The sequence below is a fragment of the Erpetoichthys calabaricus genome, chromosome 11 (assembly GCF_900747795.2).
Source record: "Erpetoichthys calabaricus chromosome 11, fErpCal1.3, whole genome shotgun sequence".
NCBI lineage: Eukaryota > Metazoa > Chordata > Cladistia > Polypteriformes > Polypteridae > Erpetoichthys > Erpetoichthys calabaricus.
The window spans coordinates 122831479-122848685 of record NC_041404.2 but is presented as its reverse complement, the minus strand read 5'-3'; the positions used below and the strand labels follow the sequence as shown (position 1 = coordinate 122848685).

Here is a 17207-nt window from a genome sequence, read left to right as displayed (position 1 = left end):
CAATAAAAATGAAGGGAATAAATGTGTCAAAAGAATGCTGTGTTACCTTGCATGTATTGAAAGCTGTTGAGAGGCCATTCAATTTCTCTCTAAGCTAAAGGAGAGTTTTATCTTTCCTGTTACATGCACACCCAGCAAATGATCATGAAGGAATGTCAGGAAGTGCTGTGCACATGACCACAGCTTATATTTTATTTTAATTGTAAATCTAGTGATTGGCAAGATATACACCGATCTCCCAATTACCCATAATGTGAAAAAACTGACCATTTTCAATCCACTGCTGAAAAACCAGTACATCATGTCACACATACATATTAGAGGGTCACTGTCTGGGTTCCTTCCAGGTATGTAATGCCACGGCAGGCTGAGAGGTGGGGTGCTGCCGCTAACCGTGCCATCTTCCTTTGCCTCCACAGTGCCAAGAAACCGCCCAGTTAGGGCAATAGACTCCGCCCCTTCTTGTCCCAGCACCACAAAAGCCAAGCCACCCGGAAGAAGGCATCATTTGTTGATTGGAGAGCTCCTTCAAGCCCACAGCAAAGCATTTAAAGAAGCTTTGATAGGCAGTGATTTGGTTTGAATGCCAAGAGTAAAGCATTTTTGCTTATATTCGTGCCACTGAGTGCGGTTTCATTTACAATTTACAAATAAGCAGGGAAAGCTGGGTTTTTATCTCAATATTTATCTTCTCTTTCGACCCGTTGTTCCCTCTGATGACCACGATCTAAATTGGTTGATATTCTTGGCAAACAGGTACCAAAAAGTGGTTGGCAACTGCCTCAAAATGGTGGTCAATGGCAACCTGGCAACCATTAATGCTGAGCCCTGGCTATGTACCTAGTAGCTCAATATTCTACTTGTTATTTTTTTCTTTTACTGCTTTCCTCAATATTATTGGTATGTATCTGTTTAATGACAGATTGAGGTATATTGCTTTCTGACACACTGTGTTGTCCACTTCATAACTGTATCAGGAATGTTCATCCATCCATCTATCCATCCATTCATTTACTGAACTTTATTAACACATTACTAGGGTTGCTGGGGCAAAGCTTTTTCTGGCAGCACTGGGTAAAAAGCAGAAATCAGCTGTTGACAGGATAGCACTCCACTGCAAGGCCAACTGAAACTTCTTCTTTCGGCTGCTCCCGTTAGGGGTTGCCACAGCGGATCATCTTCTTCCATATCTTTCTGTCCTCTGCATCTTGTTCTGTTACTCCCATCACCTGGATGTTCCTCTCTCACCACATCCATAAACCTCCTCTTATGCCTTCCTCTTTTCCTCTTCCTTGGCAGCTCTATCCTTAACATCCTTCTCCCAATACAGGTGGTGGTCATAAAATTAGAATATCATGACAAAGTTGATTTATTTCAGTAATTCCATTCAAAAAGTGAAACTTGTATATTAGATTCATTCATTACACACAGACTGAAGTATTTCAAATGTTTGTTTCTTTTAATTTTGATGATTATAACTGACAACTAATGAAATTCCCAAATTCAGTATCTCAGAAAATTAGAATATTGTGAAAAGGTTCAATATTGAAGACACCTGGTGCCACACTCTAATCAGCTAATTAACTCAAAACACCTGCAAAAGCCTTTAAATGGTCTCTCAGTCTAGTTCTGTAGGCTACACAATCATGGGGAAGACTACTGACTTGACAGTTGTCCAAAAGATGACCATTGACACCTTGCACAAGGAGGGCAAGACACAAAAGGTCATTGCTAAAGAGGTTGGCTGTTCACAGAGCTCTGTGTCCAAGCACATTAATAGAGAGGCGAAGGGAAGGACAAGATGTGGTAGAAAAAAGTCTACAAGCAATAGGGATAACCGCACCCTGGAGAGGATTGTGAAACAAAACCCATTCAAAAATGTGGGGGAGATTCACAAAGAGTGGACTGCAGCTGGAGTCAGTGCTTCAAGAACCACCACGCACAGTAATATGCAAACATGGGTTTCAGCTGTCGCATTCCTTGTGTCAAGCCACTCTTGAACAAGAGACAGTGTCAGAAGCGTCTTGCCTGCTGAGTGGTCCAAAGTTATGCTCGCTGATGAAAGTAAATTTTGCATTTCCTTTGGAAATCAAGGTCCCAGAGTCTGAAGGAAGAGAGGAGAGGCACAGAATCCACGTTGCTTGAGGTCCAGTGTAAAGTTTCCACAGTCAGTGATGGTTTGAGTGCCATGTCATCTGCTGGTGTTGGTCCATTGTGTTTTCTGAGGTCCAAGGTCAACGCAGCTGTCTACCAGGAAGTTTTAGAGCACTTCATGTTTCCTGCTGCTGACAAACTTTATGGAGATGCAGATTTCATTTTCCAACAGGACCTGGCACCTGCACACAGTGCCAAAACTACCAGTACCTGGTTTAAGGACCATGGTATCCCTGTTCTTGATTGGCCAGAAAACTCGCCTGACCTTAACCCCATAGAAAATCTATGGGGTATTGTGAAGAGGAAGATGCAATACGCCAGACCCAACAATTCAGAAGAGCTGAAGGCCCCTATCAGAGCAACATGGGCTCTCATAACACCTGAGCAGTGCCACAGACTGATCGACTCCATGCCACGCCGCATTGCTGCAGTAATCCAGGCCAAAGGAGCCCCAACTAAATATTGAGTGCAGTACATGCTCATACTTTTCATGTTCATACCTTTCAGTTGGCCAACATTTCTAAAAATCCTTTTTTTGCATTGGTCTTAATTGATATTCTAATTTTCCGAGATACTGAATTTGGGACTTTCATTAGTTGTCAGTTATAATCATCAACATTAAAAGAAATAAACATTTGAAATACATCAGTCTGTTTGTAATGAATGAATCTAATATACAAGTTTCACTTTTTGAATGGAATTACTGAAATAAATCAACTTTGTCATGATATTCTAATTTTATGACCACCACCTGTATACCCAGCATCTTTCCTCTGCACATGTCCAAACCAACGCAATCTTGCCTCTCTGGCTTTGTCTCCCAACCATCCAACTTGAGCTGACCCTCTAATGTACTCATTTCTAATCCTATTCATCCTCGTCACACCCAGTGAAAATCTTAGCATCTTTAACTCTGCCACCTCCAGTTCTGTCTCCTGCTTTCTGGTCAGTGCCACTGTCTCCAACCCATATAACATAGCTGGTCTCACTACCGTCCTGTAGACCTTCCCTTTCACTCTTGCTGATAACCATCTGTCACAAATTACTCCTGACATTCTTCTCCACCCATTCCACCCTGCCTGCACTCTCTTTTTTACCTCTCTTCCACAATCCCCATTACTCTGTACTGTTGATCCCAAGTATTTAAACTCATCTACCTTCTCCAACTCTACTCCTTGCATCATCACCATTCCACTGACCTCCCTCTCATTTACACATATATATTCTGTCTTGGTCCTACTGACCTTCATTCCTCTCCTCTCTAGAGCATATCTCCACCTCTCCAGGGTCTCCTCAACCTGCTCCCTACTATCACTACAGATCACAATGTCATCAGCAAACATCATAGTCCACGGGGACTCCTGTCTAATCTCGTCTGTCAACCTGTCCATCACCATTGCAAATAAGAAAGGGCTCAAAGCAATCCCTGATGTAATCCCACCTCCACCTTGAATGCATCCGTCACTCCTATCGCACACCTTACCACTGTCATTCTTCCCTCATCCATATCCTGTACAACTCTTACGTACTTCTCTGTACTTCCACATACAATACCACAGCTCCTCTCAAGGCACCCTGTCATATGCTTTCTCCAGGCCCACATAGATGCAATGCAACTCCTTCTGGCCTTCTCTAAACTTCTCCATCAACATCTAAACTTCATTTATAAATATAAATTTAATATATGTACTTCAACTTCTCTGTAAAGATCATTACTCAGTCTGAATGAACCTAAAAGTCTACAAGTGGCACAATACAGTTTTCAGTCATGTGGTATGTAGAAAGACTTGAAATGCTGTATTGACAAGGGTTGTCTCTGTGATGACCTACACTCTCTGCAGCACTTCTAAAAATAATTTGAGACCATCAGGGAACTTGAGCTGACTGACAGTGCCTCTGTGAAGGCCTTTACATACTCTGAGGAGGTGTGGTGAAGCTGATGATGTTCTTCATAAACTCTGAAGCATTTAGATAATCCAGAGATCAAGATTTAACTGTGAGAATCTCTATGAAAGGCTACATACATTTTGTAGAGATGTAGTGACACAACCATTTGAAGGATACCATCTGCGGAGATACGAAGATAAGATAGCCACAAATCTCTTTACAAAGACCATAGGACATAGTGAAATCATGATACTACTGAGAATATCTCCACGACTGCAATAAAACACTTTTTGAAGATGAGGGCTCATACATTTGGTTTGAATGATCATGATGTAAAAACCTTGGCAAAGGCTTTCAAACATTATGAGTTCACTGGCTGACAAAGAGTGTTGGAGTGAAGTCCTTCAAACACCTTGAGAAGATTACAGTTAGCATGATGTTAGGGGAATCTGTTCATGTTCAAAAGTAATGTGCTAATACATAAAGATTTTTAATAGACCTTCACACTTTCTCGAGAGATGACCTGACCAGGAGAACATTTATTTATGTTAATTCTTTTTTACAGTTCTGATCAGAAAGGCAAACTTAAGGTAAGAAAAATTCACAAACTTTGAAGGGTTACAATGGAGTTTTGGGTTATCAGCAAGAAGGAGATACAGTAAAGTGTCCTTACCTGCTCATGATATTCAATTCCCATGCTCAGAGTATTGATTAGAATCGCGATCATGATTCCTCGGTTAAAATATTTACTTTCCACAATCCTTTTCATTTTGTTGCAAAACAATTCCTGGTATTGGGTCACTGAGTTTTTGTCACTCTGCCTCCACTTCCTCTGCCAGTATTTGTTCTCTGCATCCCGGTGAAACTCATACACATTATCTGTGTCGGAGTGGCTGCTTTCAGAGTCGCTTGTGTTGCATTCACCTTTGTCCAGTATCTTTGCACAGTAGGGGCAGTTTGCCAACTCACAGGAGAGGAGGTTGTTCTGGGCATTGGGTGAGGAGCAAGGCATGCTAAGACCAAGACCTGACAGAGATGATCTGCATTCTCCTGGAAAACAAAAAGCATTCTGTCTTTTACTGTTTTTACAAGAAGTTCTTTCAAGAGCTGCAGAACAAGTGGTTCTCACAAAGAACTGAGAAGTCCATGTAATAACAGCATGCAAAACAAAAGCCATTTCAACCTGAGCTCTGTTGCACTTGTAAAACATTAAACAAAAATATTTTCACTACATATATGGCAATTAAATCTGATTCAGACATATGACATACAAATTCACATCTGTGCTAACACAGCCAGGAGTTGTCCAATCTTAAAGTGAAGGACCACAGACAAAATACAGGACACTGGAGAAGATTGAGTGGGAGTGTAGAGTATCAGAGGGGGCTTGGTGGCAGTGCAGAGAAACTCACTGATGAGAGTTTTGCATAAGGACTCCATACTCCCAACAGAGCTGAACCAGCTAATGGAGACACCAGGGAGGACCTGACATTAGCTCAGAATGATGGATAGCACCAAGAGGTAGGCAAGTCCCTAAAGAGGGCTGCTTGCTTTTGCAGGGTATTGGATAGGGATGAGTGGTACTAAAGGATATGATGAGGACTTGGAAGAAATGTGAGAAATTGGAAAAGCACATGTAGAAGGACAGTGTAATACAAGAAGTGGAACTGAAAGTGTCAGAGCAATACACTAGAGAGTAGAGAGATGAAAGTGGTAGTGCAGGAAGCCACTTACCAAACTCGCTTGCAACTGGGTATGGCTTCCCGAAAGTGTCAGACAGACCAAAAAGACCAACTGCACGGTTCAATGCCATAGGATGAGTACAGTTCTTCCTTCCCTTGGACTCTGGAGTTGTCACTGAAGGAACAATGGTGGGGTAGTTCATGTTGCCGTGCACTCCTGCCATCAGCCGCCCATTCCCAGCTGTAGCAGAAGACTTGTAACGAATCTGTGGTCCCTGAAAGTGGCAGTCAGCGTGAAAGATACTATGGACAGACTCCACTCCAGAGGAGGGGCTCTGTAGGTTGGCTGTGGAAGGAGGCAGCATGAGTTGAAAGCCGGCTCTGGTGGGCTTCATTTCTGCCACGTCAGATGTCTCATTGTTCACCCTGGGACTGATGTGGTAATGATGATGGTGGTGATGATGGTGATGGTGATGAATGGAGTGAACTTTGCGCTTGCTTTTATGTCTCCTGCTGCGCCCAGTACTGCCATCGTTTGGATTCACTTTCTTGCGCCTCTTAGTCTGCCAGTTGCTGTATAGTCGACCTGCTCTACGCCTGACCTTGCGGAACAAGTGTCCAATGTACTTGAGCAGCTCTTCGTAGCAGCTGCCTGGTTCAGAGAAGCTGGCAAGTGTGCTGTCATTGGAAAGATAACGTGCTCGCTGCTCCTTCATTAGTTGGTTCTCCCGCTGCTTGGTCTCTGAGAACTGTGTTGCTATCACCACTAGGCACAGATTAATCATGAAGAAGGAGCCTACCTGTAAAACAAAGGTACAAAAATGCAATGATTTCAGATTTACAAGTCACTTGACATAGTGGCACACACTTTCATTTTCATATGGCTCCAGACAACAAATATGACAAGGAGGCTTGGCACCAAACCCCTACAGCTTGTTCTGAGCTGCACAATCTACTGAGGCAATGAAAACATCGAGAAGCTGCTGTACTGTCACCAGTCTGATGTAACTTTAACTTTGAGTAGAGGACACTGTAAAATACTTACAATGATAAGCAATATAAAATATATAAAATTATAAAAAGAATGTGCATCCATGACGTAGTACATGATGTCCACCCAGCCTTCCAAAGTAATGACCTAGGGAAAAAGAAACAGGAAGGTTTTACACACACAGGATAAACATCTGCAGTGCCAAAGCTGTCAGTGTAAAGAGTCTGATAACTAGAACAGGGTGACCGTTGGACTTTTAGAGCATTGTCATTTGCTTCCAGTCATCTCACAAAAAAATGCTACAGTGATGACAGCCTATTCTTCCATTCTCCGTAACCATTCACTATAACCCTCATAACTGCCACCCATCATTCCAGCAATACAGCAAGTATTGAAAGGTACTTTTGAAAGGTCCGCTTCCTCAGTTTCATAATGCCATCAAGTCAAAAAGGGTACTACAATGGGGTACTACTTTCCAAAAAGGTCAACTGCTTCATTTACAGCCATGATACAAACAATGTACTTTCTTCCTGCCTTTCAGGGTCCATAATGGCTGCAGGTTTTCATTCCAGTCCCTTTCATAATTAGTAACCAGTTACTACTGCCAATTTAAGAAACTCTTTTACTTTAAATCTTTTAGGGCGGTTGTCGACTTTTGTCAAAGGGAGGGGTTGATGGTGGTAATTATCTGTAAATGGTGACAAAACCCGCCGTCATGTTTTAGTTGGACTCTCTTTGCTAGAAGCAAAGTTCACTTCATTGGTTTGACGGAGATTCCCTGCACCCGCGTGAGTAGCGAGGAACAAACAGCGGCAAAAATGGTACTGACATCTGGCGAGAGATCAAAGCGAATGCGTAAAGCAAAATACTCCATTGATGACATTTTGTATAGTATCACTGAATTGGACTCTGACTTGTCGAACTCCAATTTTGATACAAGTGATCGAAAACAAATGTGAGGTACCAGCATCAGATGATAAGTCCCCAGCTAATCGTGGTGTTGAACAGGTTTGTGTAGTTGATGTAGTGTTCGCCTGTGAGGACTGCCACTTACAATGACAAGAGGTACAAACAAGATTTCAATATGCTGCAATTGCAACCGCCGCTACCGACCCCGCCACATGAAGACAGCCTGGCAGCCAGCTTGTCATGCATTCCTGGTGAACTGGTGGCCACGGCACACAGCAGAAGAAGTTTTATGTTGATTTCTGTGTGAAACCCTTGCTTTGTGTGCATTTCAGAGAACTGTGTTTTTTGTGGAAAAAATATTCAGCCCTCAAAGAGTTAATTACAGTTGCTTTAGTGTTTTTTTTTCCTTAACCAGCAGCCAAACCATAAAGAGTGCAAAACAAGACAAAAGATGACCTGATAGCTCAGAGGTCTAAAACATGCCATTTTCACTGAAGACAATGTCCTATTTTGCTGTTAAAGGAATCCTTTTGTTTAATTATATGGCTTGCTACTGTTTTCATTCTTCCATGCCCGTCATTTCCAAAACTGATTTTCACTATGTAAATGTCTTTGCAGACCACACCAGATCTCCCGTATACTTCCTGTACTCACACCTTGTAAAAAATATTTTATTGAGACAAGATATTAAATGAAAGGCACAAGTGCAAATGGCATCTAAGTTTGCCTGGTCAGCTGTTGGCTAACTTTGCATCTCATTTTTCTTTGGTTGCTGGTTAAAGTAAAAAAAAAAAAAAAAATGAAACAAAACACAAAGCAATTAAAATCAAGGCGACAGAGTCTGTTCCATTTGTTAATAACAGAGAAGGTGGCCGAAATAAACACCTACATTGACTGCAGCCCTCCAGGAACTGACTTATACTTAGACCTATCATAATTCTGACTCCTGTATCTTATTCCAGGAATCGTCTACCATAACTCCCAGTGTAACCTCCCAGCCTCCCAGTAACAAACTGCCATAGCTGTCACTCATCATTCCAATAACCTCCTACCATAACTTTCACTTCCATCATTCCAGTAATGTAACAATGACTACGGTATCCCATTATCACAGTAACCACCTACTATAAATCCTCTTCTGACATCTCCCATCATTCCTGTAATTAGTTATATAACCTCAACAAGCAACTCCCATTTTTTCATTAACCACCTGCCATAACTCCAATTCCCACTGTCCACCATCACATTTAAACCTATCAGAATTTTACTGGCCACCTGCCATCATCCCACTAACCACCTAACGTAACCCTCACCATCTCCTACCATCCCATGAATTTGCAATACAATGTTTTAACTTTAGTTGTAATGTCAATTGCTCTATAAAGCAGCTTGTGATGATACACACTATTAAAGGTGCTATATCCAACAAACATTCATCCATTAATAAACACCATAAGCAATTTCCTTGGCTGTCTTGAATAATTTTGGTGACTATTTCTTGTGAATCCCACAATTAACTGCTAATTTAGATTTCCTCAAAGCTGGCTCTGACTATTCTGACAGTCACCATTGACTCCAGGTGATTGCAAGTCACTGAAATAATTGTTTTTCATGCTTTCTCCCATTGCCTCTTGCTACAACATTCTGCTCAGTGTAATCTATTGATGTTCATTTGTTCAAGGGGCTGTTCCATTTTGCACTCACTGTCCACTGGGAGAGCCCCGGTTTGCACCAGCTCAGCTCATTTCATTAACTCATATGTTAGATTTCAGTTGCATACATCAGATACAGACAGCTCTGATAGAAGCTTGCTGTTCCCTAAGCAACAGTCACTAGAGCGAGAAAGAGCAAATGGAACCAAAACTCCTATGAAACCCCCAGCTCAATAAATCTGAATCTGACTGGCATGGTATGTCTACCCACTATCTGTCCTGAAGATTTTTCTACATTTGTTTCCACAGTTTACCTCAGTGATCACCTTTAATAAGTTCACATATGTCCACCAAACCTCCAGATACTACCGCCCATCCTCCCGGCACCCACACTTGAATACCCTTCAGTCACTTTCTTTCATGCCAGCAACTGCACCTTGTAACATCCCCAAAGTCGCAGTCACAGAAGCAAACTCCTCGACACAGCTGGATGCTGCCCCTTTGCTTGCTGACAGATATTCACTAATCCAATTAGACAGCAATTTCCACAAAACAAGATACTTGTGCAAGAGAATCAGGTTAAAATCTCTAAGGAGGCCTGAAGTGGGATGTAATTAATTGATGATGGGCTGTGTGATGACCGCCATCTAAAGCAGCAGAGGCTTAAGTCACCAAGAAAGCACTCTCTTTTTAAGAACAATGAGAAATGCTGGCTTGCCAAATTAATTGCATCCCATAATATGAACAAAGGGTCAGCCTTTCCGCTGCAGCAAAATCACATTCACCCTGCCACTAATTAAACTGTATCAAACCTTGGAGAAATCTGAATTCTGTCCCTGAAGGAGAATAAACAATAAAATGCTGCAAGAGGGGATCCTCAGAGATCTCAAATCCCACTGGATGCTACTCTCAGTGTGTAAAAGCCTGGCAAATATGGAACAGAAGAGCATGGAGCCTGTGGAGTATCCAAACCCAGGACAATAAAGCTTACTGACCCAATTTAATGGGACATAACAACTCTCCAAACTCCTGGTGCCAGTGTGTTGTTCCAACATCTCAGTTTCTTACTGTAAGAGCCGATCTTAGACAGTTAAAGGTATATATATAAGTTAAACTTATATTAGTGTTTGCTTAAGTAGGATAGAATACAATTTTCTTCCATAGCTATACTGTAGATTATGCTATAGCCTTTCACCCCTGTAAGTTAATATGAGATAGATCCTTCTTAGCTATATCTATAATACAGTGTGTTAATTAAGTAAGTGTGTTTTGGAATAGGCTCATAGCTAGCATGGACGGAAAGACCCATTTGCAAGATATGTATGCGTTAAACAGAACTTTTCTTAAACAAAAACTTTTCTTTTCTTTGCTGTATCAATTTTTTCTCCATTTTTGTGTGAACTGTTTCACCCTGAATTTTTAAAGCTTTTAAAAACAAAGATATTTTGTCTGTGGAATCATTTCAACACGTCAGGCTATTGCCAGAATCTGATGAAGCAAACTAAACCTGGAGAACTTTCGTAATTTTGGGTAAATGCAGCTATACGTAAGATTTCACAATGGTCACATGAGTGATCAGCTTACTGAGACCAGTTTCACAGAGCTAATAGCTACTTCACTTTTCCAGTTCTGGTCAAATCTAGAAACTGCTGGAACTGTTTCATGCATTAAATCCTTGAATCCAAATGTGTCAAATGGCCTTGACCGACTTACCTGAAAAATAGCAATCCAGGCATATCCAATGTTGTCAAAGTTGATAGCTCCTTTGTGTGGGTTGACCTCACCAGGATGGCACACATTGTAATACTGGTTCCAGTTGATGCAGCCATCCTTGCTGCTCATGTCAGATGTGTGAGAGGAACGTCCAATGTGCTCGATGCTCAAAAGGCACTCCATGCCATTCTCTCTCAGCTTAGGAACTTCCTGGCACCTCAACATACCATTGTCTCGACTGGAGGAGCAGATGAATGGGCTTTCATCGCTCTCATCATGTTTGTAGTAAGAACTTAAAAAGGATACATTGTAGGCCCTGCAAGAAACATCGCTGGTCAAGGTTGTCCTCAAAATGGCACCACTGAGAGAAACAAATAACGTAATCATACTGACATGCAAGGCCAACTGTGCTGAGCTAACTGAGCTGAGCCCAAGACTGTAGATAATGGAGAAATATGCTGTATTCCACTATACAGTTATCTTTATGGTAACACTGAAAGAATGCATACTGGCTGGTAAAATTTCCAGAACATCACTTAGTAAGGGGGTTTCCTCCTCTTAGTTTTATTTGACAGTATGCAACTGTAGTTAATTCCTCACCTAATCTAACATTTAAGTCAAACTAACCTCCACTTCCAATGTAACGTCCACTATGTCACCCCCAATACAAAGGTCAGTATGCAAATCTAATTCATCTTCATCCTCAATACAAGGGTCGGTAGCCAATTACAATTGATTCCTGCCTCCACAATGGAGGTCAGTATACCACTACTGAATCTCATCCCCAGCCATATTGTAATCATCGGGTGAGAATTGTCGTTGTGTTTCCAGCCCATCAGTCAGTAAATGTCTACTGAATCTCATTTTCTCCTAATGCAGCGGCCAGTGCTCAGCTACTGAAACTAACTCCCACCCTAACTCCAATGTATTAGTCAGCAAATATTGTAGGCTTACCTCCTTAAAACTTTCTGAAATATAAAAAAGATTTACTTTGGGAGGACTTACATTTTAAAATGATCCTCCAGGAAGCATCTGTTCCTCAGCAGTCCAGCCCACAGTTGGACTCCCACAATGCCAAATATAAAGAAAACAAAGAAGCAGAGAAGAAGGACGTTGCCTAACATAGGCAGAGTGTCCAGCAGCAGAGTGACCAGGATTCTCATGCCTGCAACATATAATGCTATTATGTTACATCCGTCAATCCTTGCTCATAAAGAACTTTTGCGAAAAAATTATCCTGAATGGCAAACATTTGCTGGACCCTTAAAGGCAGGGTCTCAGACTTGAAAAGTTAAGTCCCTGCAGACATCAGGTAGTATCACCAGAGAAGAAAATGCTTCTCATATACTTGCACCTGCCAGTCAACACAATGCATTATATTGTAATTCTTTTTGCACACAATCAAGTGGCACTCCTTGGGCACTATCCAGCTGCATTTCTCCGACACACCTACATAAAGCCTCTTAGACATCAGCAAGTGCCATTCTTAACACAATCTTGACATTTCTCTTTAGATACCACCAGGTGTCACTCCACAGACATCTTTTAATAGTGTTTCTCTGAGGTAACGCCTCAGGTACGATTGTTCAGCCGAGTCCACATGCGATTTGTGAGAGTTTACACATTTAGAGACCGCACAAGGAAGAGTGAACCTTAAACTTGAGCTCCAACTTAAGTATATGATATACAGTAACTGCCCAGAATAATAGCACTTTTTCATATGTGACAGACTCATTTTGACTGTTGTCACTACACACAGCACTATTCCATCTGAGATATCAATATTTTCAAAACAAGGAAAACACTGCCAGGCACAGCTGATGGCTTTATTATCCCATCCAACTCCCCTGGGATGAATTCACAGGAAGCACCTCAAGCAGCCTTGTTATTTGCGATTAGTAACTGCAGCTTTAGAAGACTTGCACTTACTGGGAACCCTGTTAATAGCCCTCAGCGGCCTCAGAACCCTGACAGTGCGAATTGCTGACAAGCTGGCATTGTGTCCGTCCAGCGAGTACTCCATCATTCTGTTGAGAGATGAAAGAAGACACATGTGGGATGCCAAATACAGAAAATGCAGCAGGAGTGATCATTATTAAAGAAAGTGAATCAAGCAAAGACTAAAATGCTGCCCCTCAGAAAGGAACTATATTATAAGAAGTAGTTAACCATAGCGCTCCTTGGTAAAACAGGAGTGAACAATGTAAAGATTGCCATTCAGTTTAACAAAAAATGACAAAACTGCATACAGAAAAGAAAAGTGTACATTTATTCTAGTAATGTATCTCACCTTTAAAAGTAATTGTATTATAATGCACAGAGGTTGCAATGGTACGGCTCATCTAATTTGCTGTATAAAGCAAAATGAAATTTAAAGATGCAAGGTGACCCTTTAAAGGCACTACAATAAGCAAATGGATTCTTGAACTATATTTCCTGAAAGAACGCTGGCAAAACAAAAATCTTCCATGGTGTATGATAGAAAAGTATGATACAGTGGCATGCAAAAGTTTGGGCACCCTTGCTTAAAATGTCTGTTACTGTGAATAGTTAAGTGAGCAGATGATGAACTGATCACCAAAACGGATAAAGTTAAAGAAGACATTTCTTTTCAGAATTTTATACAAGATCAGTGTATTGTTTTTATTTTGTACAATTGTACATTGAAAAAAGGAAAGTAGCACCATACAAACGTTTGGGCAACCCAAGATATTTGAGATCTAAGATAACTTTTACCAAGGTGTCAGACCTTAATTAGCTCATTGGGTGATGGCTTGTTCACAGTTATCATTAGGAACCCTCAGGTGATACAAATTTCAAAGCTGTATACATTCTCTGACTCCTCAATCCTTCTCCCAACAATCAGTAGCCATGGGCTCCTCTAAGCAGCTGCCTAGCACTCTGAAAAATAAAATAAGTGATAGGAGAAGGCTACAAGAAGATAGCAAAGTGATTTCAAGTAGCTTTTTCCTCGGTTTGTAATGCTATTAAGAGATGGTAGTTAACAGGAATGGTGGACATCAAGTTCAGGTCCGGAAGACCAAGAAAACGTCCCGAAAGAACTGCTTGTTGGATTGCTAGAAAGGCAAATAAAAAACCCTGTTTGACTGCAAAAGACCTTCAGGAAGATTTAGCAAAATCTGGAGGGGTGGTGCACTGTTCTACTGTGCAGCAATACATGAACGAGTATGACCTTCATGGTAGAGTCAGCAGAAGACAACCTTTCCTGCATCCTAGCCACAAAATCCAGTGCCTGTAGTTTGCAAATGAACATTTAAACAAGCTTGGAGCATTTTGGAAACAAGTCCTGTGGAACAATGAAGTCAAAATAGAACTTTTTAGCCACAGCATGCAAAGGTATATTTGGAGAAAAAGGGTGCCGAATTCCAGGAAAAGAACACCTCTCCAATTATTAAGTATGGGGGTGGATCGATTATGCTTTGGGCTTGTGTTGCAGCCAGTGACACAGGGAACATATCAGTGGTAGAGGGAAGAATGGATTCAAATAAATATCAGCAAATTCTGGAAGCAAACATCACACCAACTGTAAAAAGGTTAAAGTTATAAAGAGGACGGGCCCTACAAGATAATGATCTGAAACACACCTCAAAATCTACAATGGAATACCTCAAGCAGATGGTTTTGCCATGACCCTTACAGTTCTCCAACCTAAACATCATCTGAAAATCTGTGGATAGATCTTGAAAGAGCAGTGCATACAAGACGGCCCAGGAATCTTGCAGAATTAGAAGCCTTTTGCAAGGACGAATGGGCGAAAATACCCCAAGTAAGAACTGAAAGACTCTTAGCTGGCATTTACAAGCTGGGATACACGACAAAGGGGAAGTTACTAAGTACTGACCATGTTGGTTGCCCATACTTTAGCTTCAGGCCCTTTATTTTTTTGGTATTTTGTACTTGTTAATGATAGAAATAACAATGTAATATAGCTTAAAATATTAAAGAAACATGCAATCTTTTACTTTATGCCTTTTGGTGATCAGTTCATCTTCTTCTCACTTAACTATTCACAGTAACAAATATTTTAAGCAAGGTGGCCCAAACTTTTGCATGCCACTATATTTAACATATGGTGCAATAATTATTTCTGTCTGGGCCACTACAAAGGTCCATTGCTATTGTTTACAGATATCCAGAATTAACTTAACCTCCCAGATCTTTTCTTTCTGACTGTCACTCCCTCACTTTTTTATATTCTCACCCAATCATTCCTAACATAAAGAATTCTTGTGATTTTTTTTTTTTAACAAACGAAAGAAGATTTGGGCTTATTAGATATTATTGCAGTTGCCTACTTCACTTTGGAATACCCTCTACAACCAACAGCTCCTGAGCTGCTATATTCCACTATACAGTATTGTTACCCAGCCATACATTTTAGACAGAGGGATGCAGAGGGATGATTGCCTACCCTGCCATGACGATAAAGAAATCCAGGCGGTTCCAGGTGTCTCCCAGGTAACACTTCTGGCCAAAAATCCCCAAAGCAACCATCTTAATGACCATTTCCATGGCAAAGAAGGCGAAAATGAAATCATCAAAAGCCTGCAAAACAGGGTTACAAAAGAGTGAGATTGAGGTTTAAAGGTCCTCATACAGGAGGACATACAGCACATTACAAGAAGAGCACCTCAATCAATGTGCGCACACACAAGCTAAGCTATTCTTTCTTTCTGATGGAGCCACCTGGCCAGGTCTGTGACAGATAAGGAAGATGCCAGTCAAGAACATACAGAACGTAGTGAAGTGACCTCAGCTGACAACACGCTAGCATTTAAGAAAGTGAAGAAACATATATTAGAGGATGCCTACCTGCAGGATGGTGCACCACTCAGATTGGCACTGGATGTCTTCACAGGGCTGATACATCCCCAGTGTGACACAGTTCAGGAGGATGACCAGCATGCTGACATGTTCAAACCAGGTGGGGAAAAAGTTAAGGAGACTTTCATCTTGGACCTTCTGGTGGTCAGGGACACAACAGTAATATTTTATTCATACATCCATTGTGTCGCACAATTCATACCAGTATGACTTGTTTGACAGTGTCCTGTTTCTTTAAATCTCACCACTCACAGTATTTATTGCATTTGCCCACACTACCCAGGCCATCACGCCAACACAATGAAAGGCCAGTTTAAAAGTTATGATCCGGCAGAATATATGTTGCCGTCCAGCTGCCAACGGACTCAAAGCTTACATGCGGTGCCAGTAATGTACAGCTTTAGTTCTGTAAGAGTGCCTTGACATGCAGATGTGCGGCATTTCTCTCTGTTCTGTGTGGAAAGCTCCATAGGCGCCTTGAAAAGCAGACCACCTGACGTGCGACCACAAGCAAGTCTATGTGGGTGTCTTTGCAAGTTTTATAAGTGTCATGCAGAAAACACAATTTATGATGTTCACAGTATCCAGACAGGTGACACAGTTGTTAGTGATGCTGTCTTGTGCCGTAGCTCTAAAGTTTGTGTGTAGTGTGCACATTTGTCAACAATGAATATTTGTATAAGTGAATAAGCAATGCAGATGGACTGGCAATCATTTCAAGACTGGCCCCAACTCTGTGTCTGAAGCTGACCCACTACTAGTCAGCAGCCATACCATCCATCCATCCATTATCCAACCCGCTATATCCTAACTACAGGGTCACGGGGGTCCGCTGGAGCCAATCCCAGTCAACACAGGGCACAAGGCAGGAAACAAACCCTGGGCAGGGCGCCAGCCCACGGCAGGGCATGCAGCCATACCACTTGTACTTCAAAACGGGTCATCCACCTGAAGTGAAGCATGCTGGGGCCTGGCCATACTTGGATGAGATAACCATCTAGGAAAAAGCTTTCCTAGGTGGGTTGCTTCTAGAAGAGGTGATGGTGAGGCTAGCAGGGGGTGCTTAATCTGTGGTCTGTGTGTGGATCCCAATGCCCAAGTGCAGTGACACGGACACTGTGGTGTAAATCTGGCAACATCCTTCGGATGAGATGTTAAACTGAGGTCCTGATCTCTGTGATAATTAAAGATCACTGGACATCTTTCATAAAGAGTAGGGTGTATCCCAATGGCCTGGCTAAATTGACTATTCCGACCCCGTAATAATCCCCTTTCACCCCTTCACCAACTAATAGCTAATGTGAGGCTGGTGCAATAATGGCTACCACTGCATTATCCAGGTGGGTGCTACACATTGGTGATGGTCGCAGTGCT

At 41.7% G+C, this 17207-nt stretch overlaps 1 protein-coding gene across 2 annotated transcripts in view; it reads right to left on the bottom strand.

The window, feature by feature from the left end:
• The window catches only part of LOC114660839 (voltage-dependent T-type calcium channel subunit alpha-1H-like), a 55431-nt gene extending 39503 nt beyond the window's left edge, over positions 1–15928 (bottom strand). For both annotated transcript variants that reach the window (XM_051934118.1, XM_028813778.2), the window contains exons 1-8: positions 15822–15928; positions 15421–15554; positions 12918–13015; positions 11994–12153; positions 10989–11304; positions 6769–6861; positions 5776–6523; positions 4715–5091 (exon numbers count right to left, since the gene is read on the bottom strand). In XM_051934118.1, coding sequence (XP_051790078.1) covers positions 4715–5091; positions 5776–6523; positions 6769–6861; positions 10989–11304; positions 11994–12153; positions 12918–13015; positions 15421–15554; positions 15822–15914 — 2019 coding nt within the window. In that variant the 5' untranslated portion in view covers positions 15915–15928. The remainder of the gene's footprint in view (positions 1–4714; positions 5092–5775; positions 6524–6768; positions 6862–10988; positions 11305–11993; positions 12154–12917; positions 13016–15420; positions 15555–15821) is intronic.
• Positions 15929–17207: the final 1279 nt, after the last annotated feature.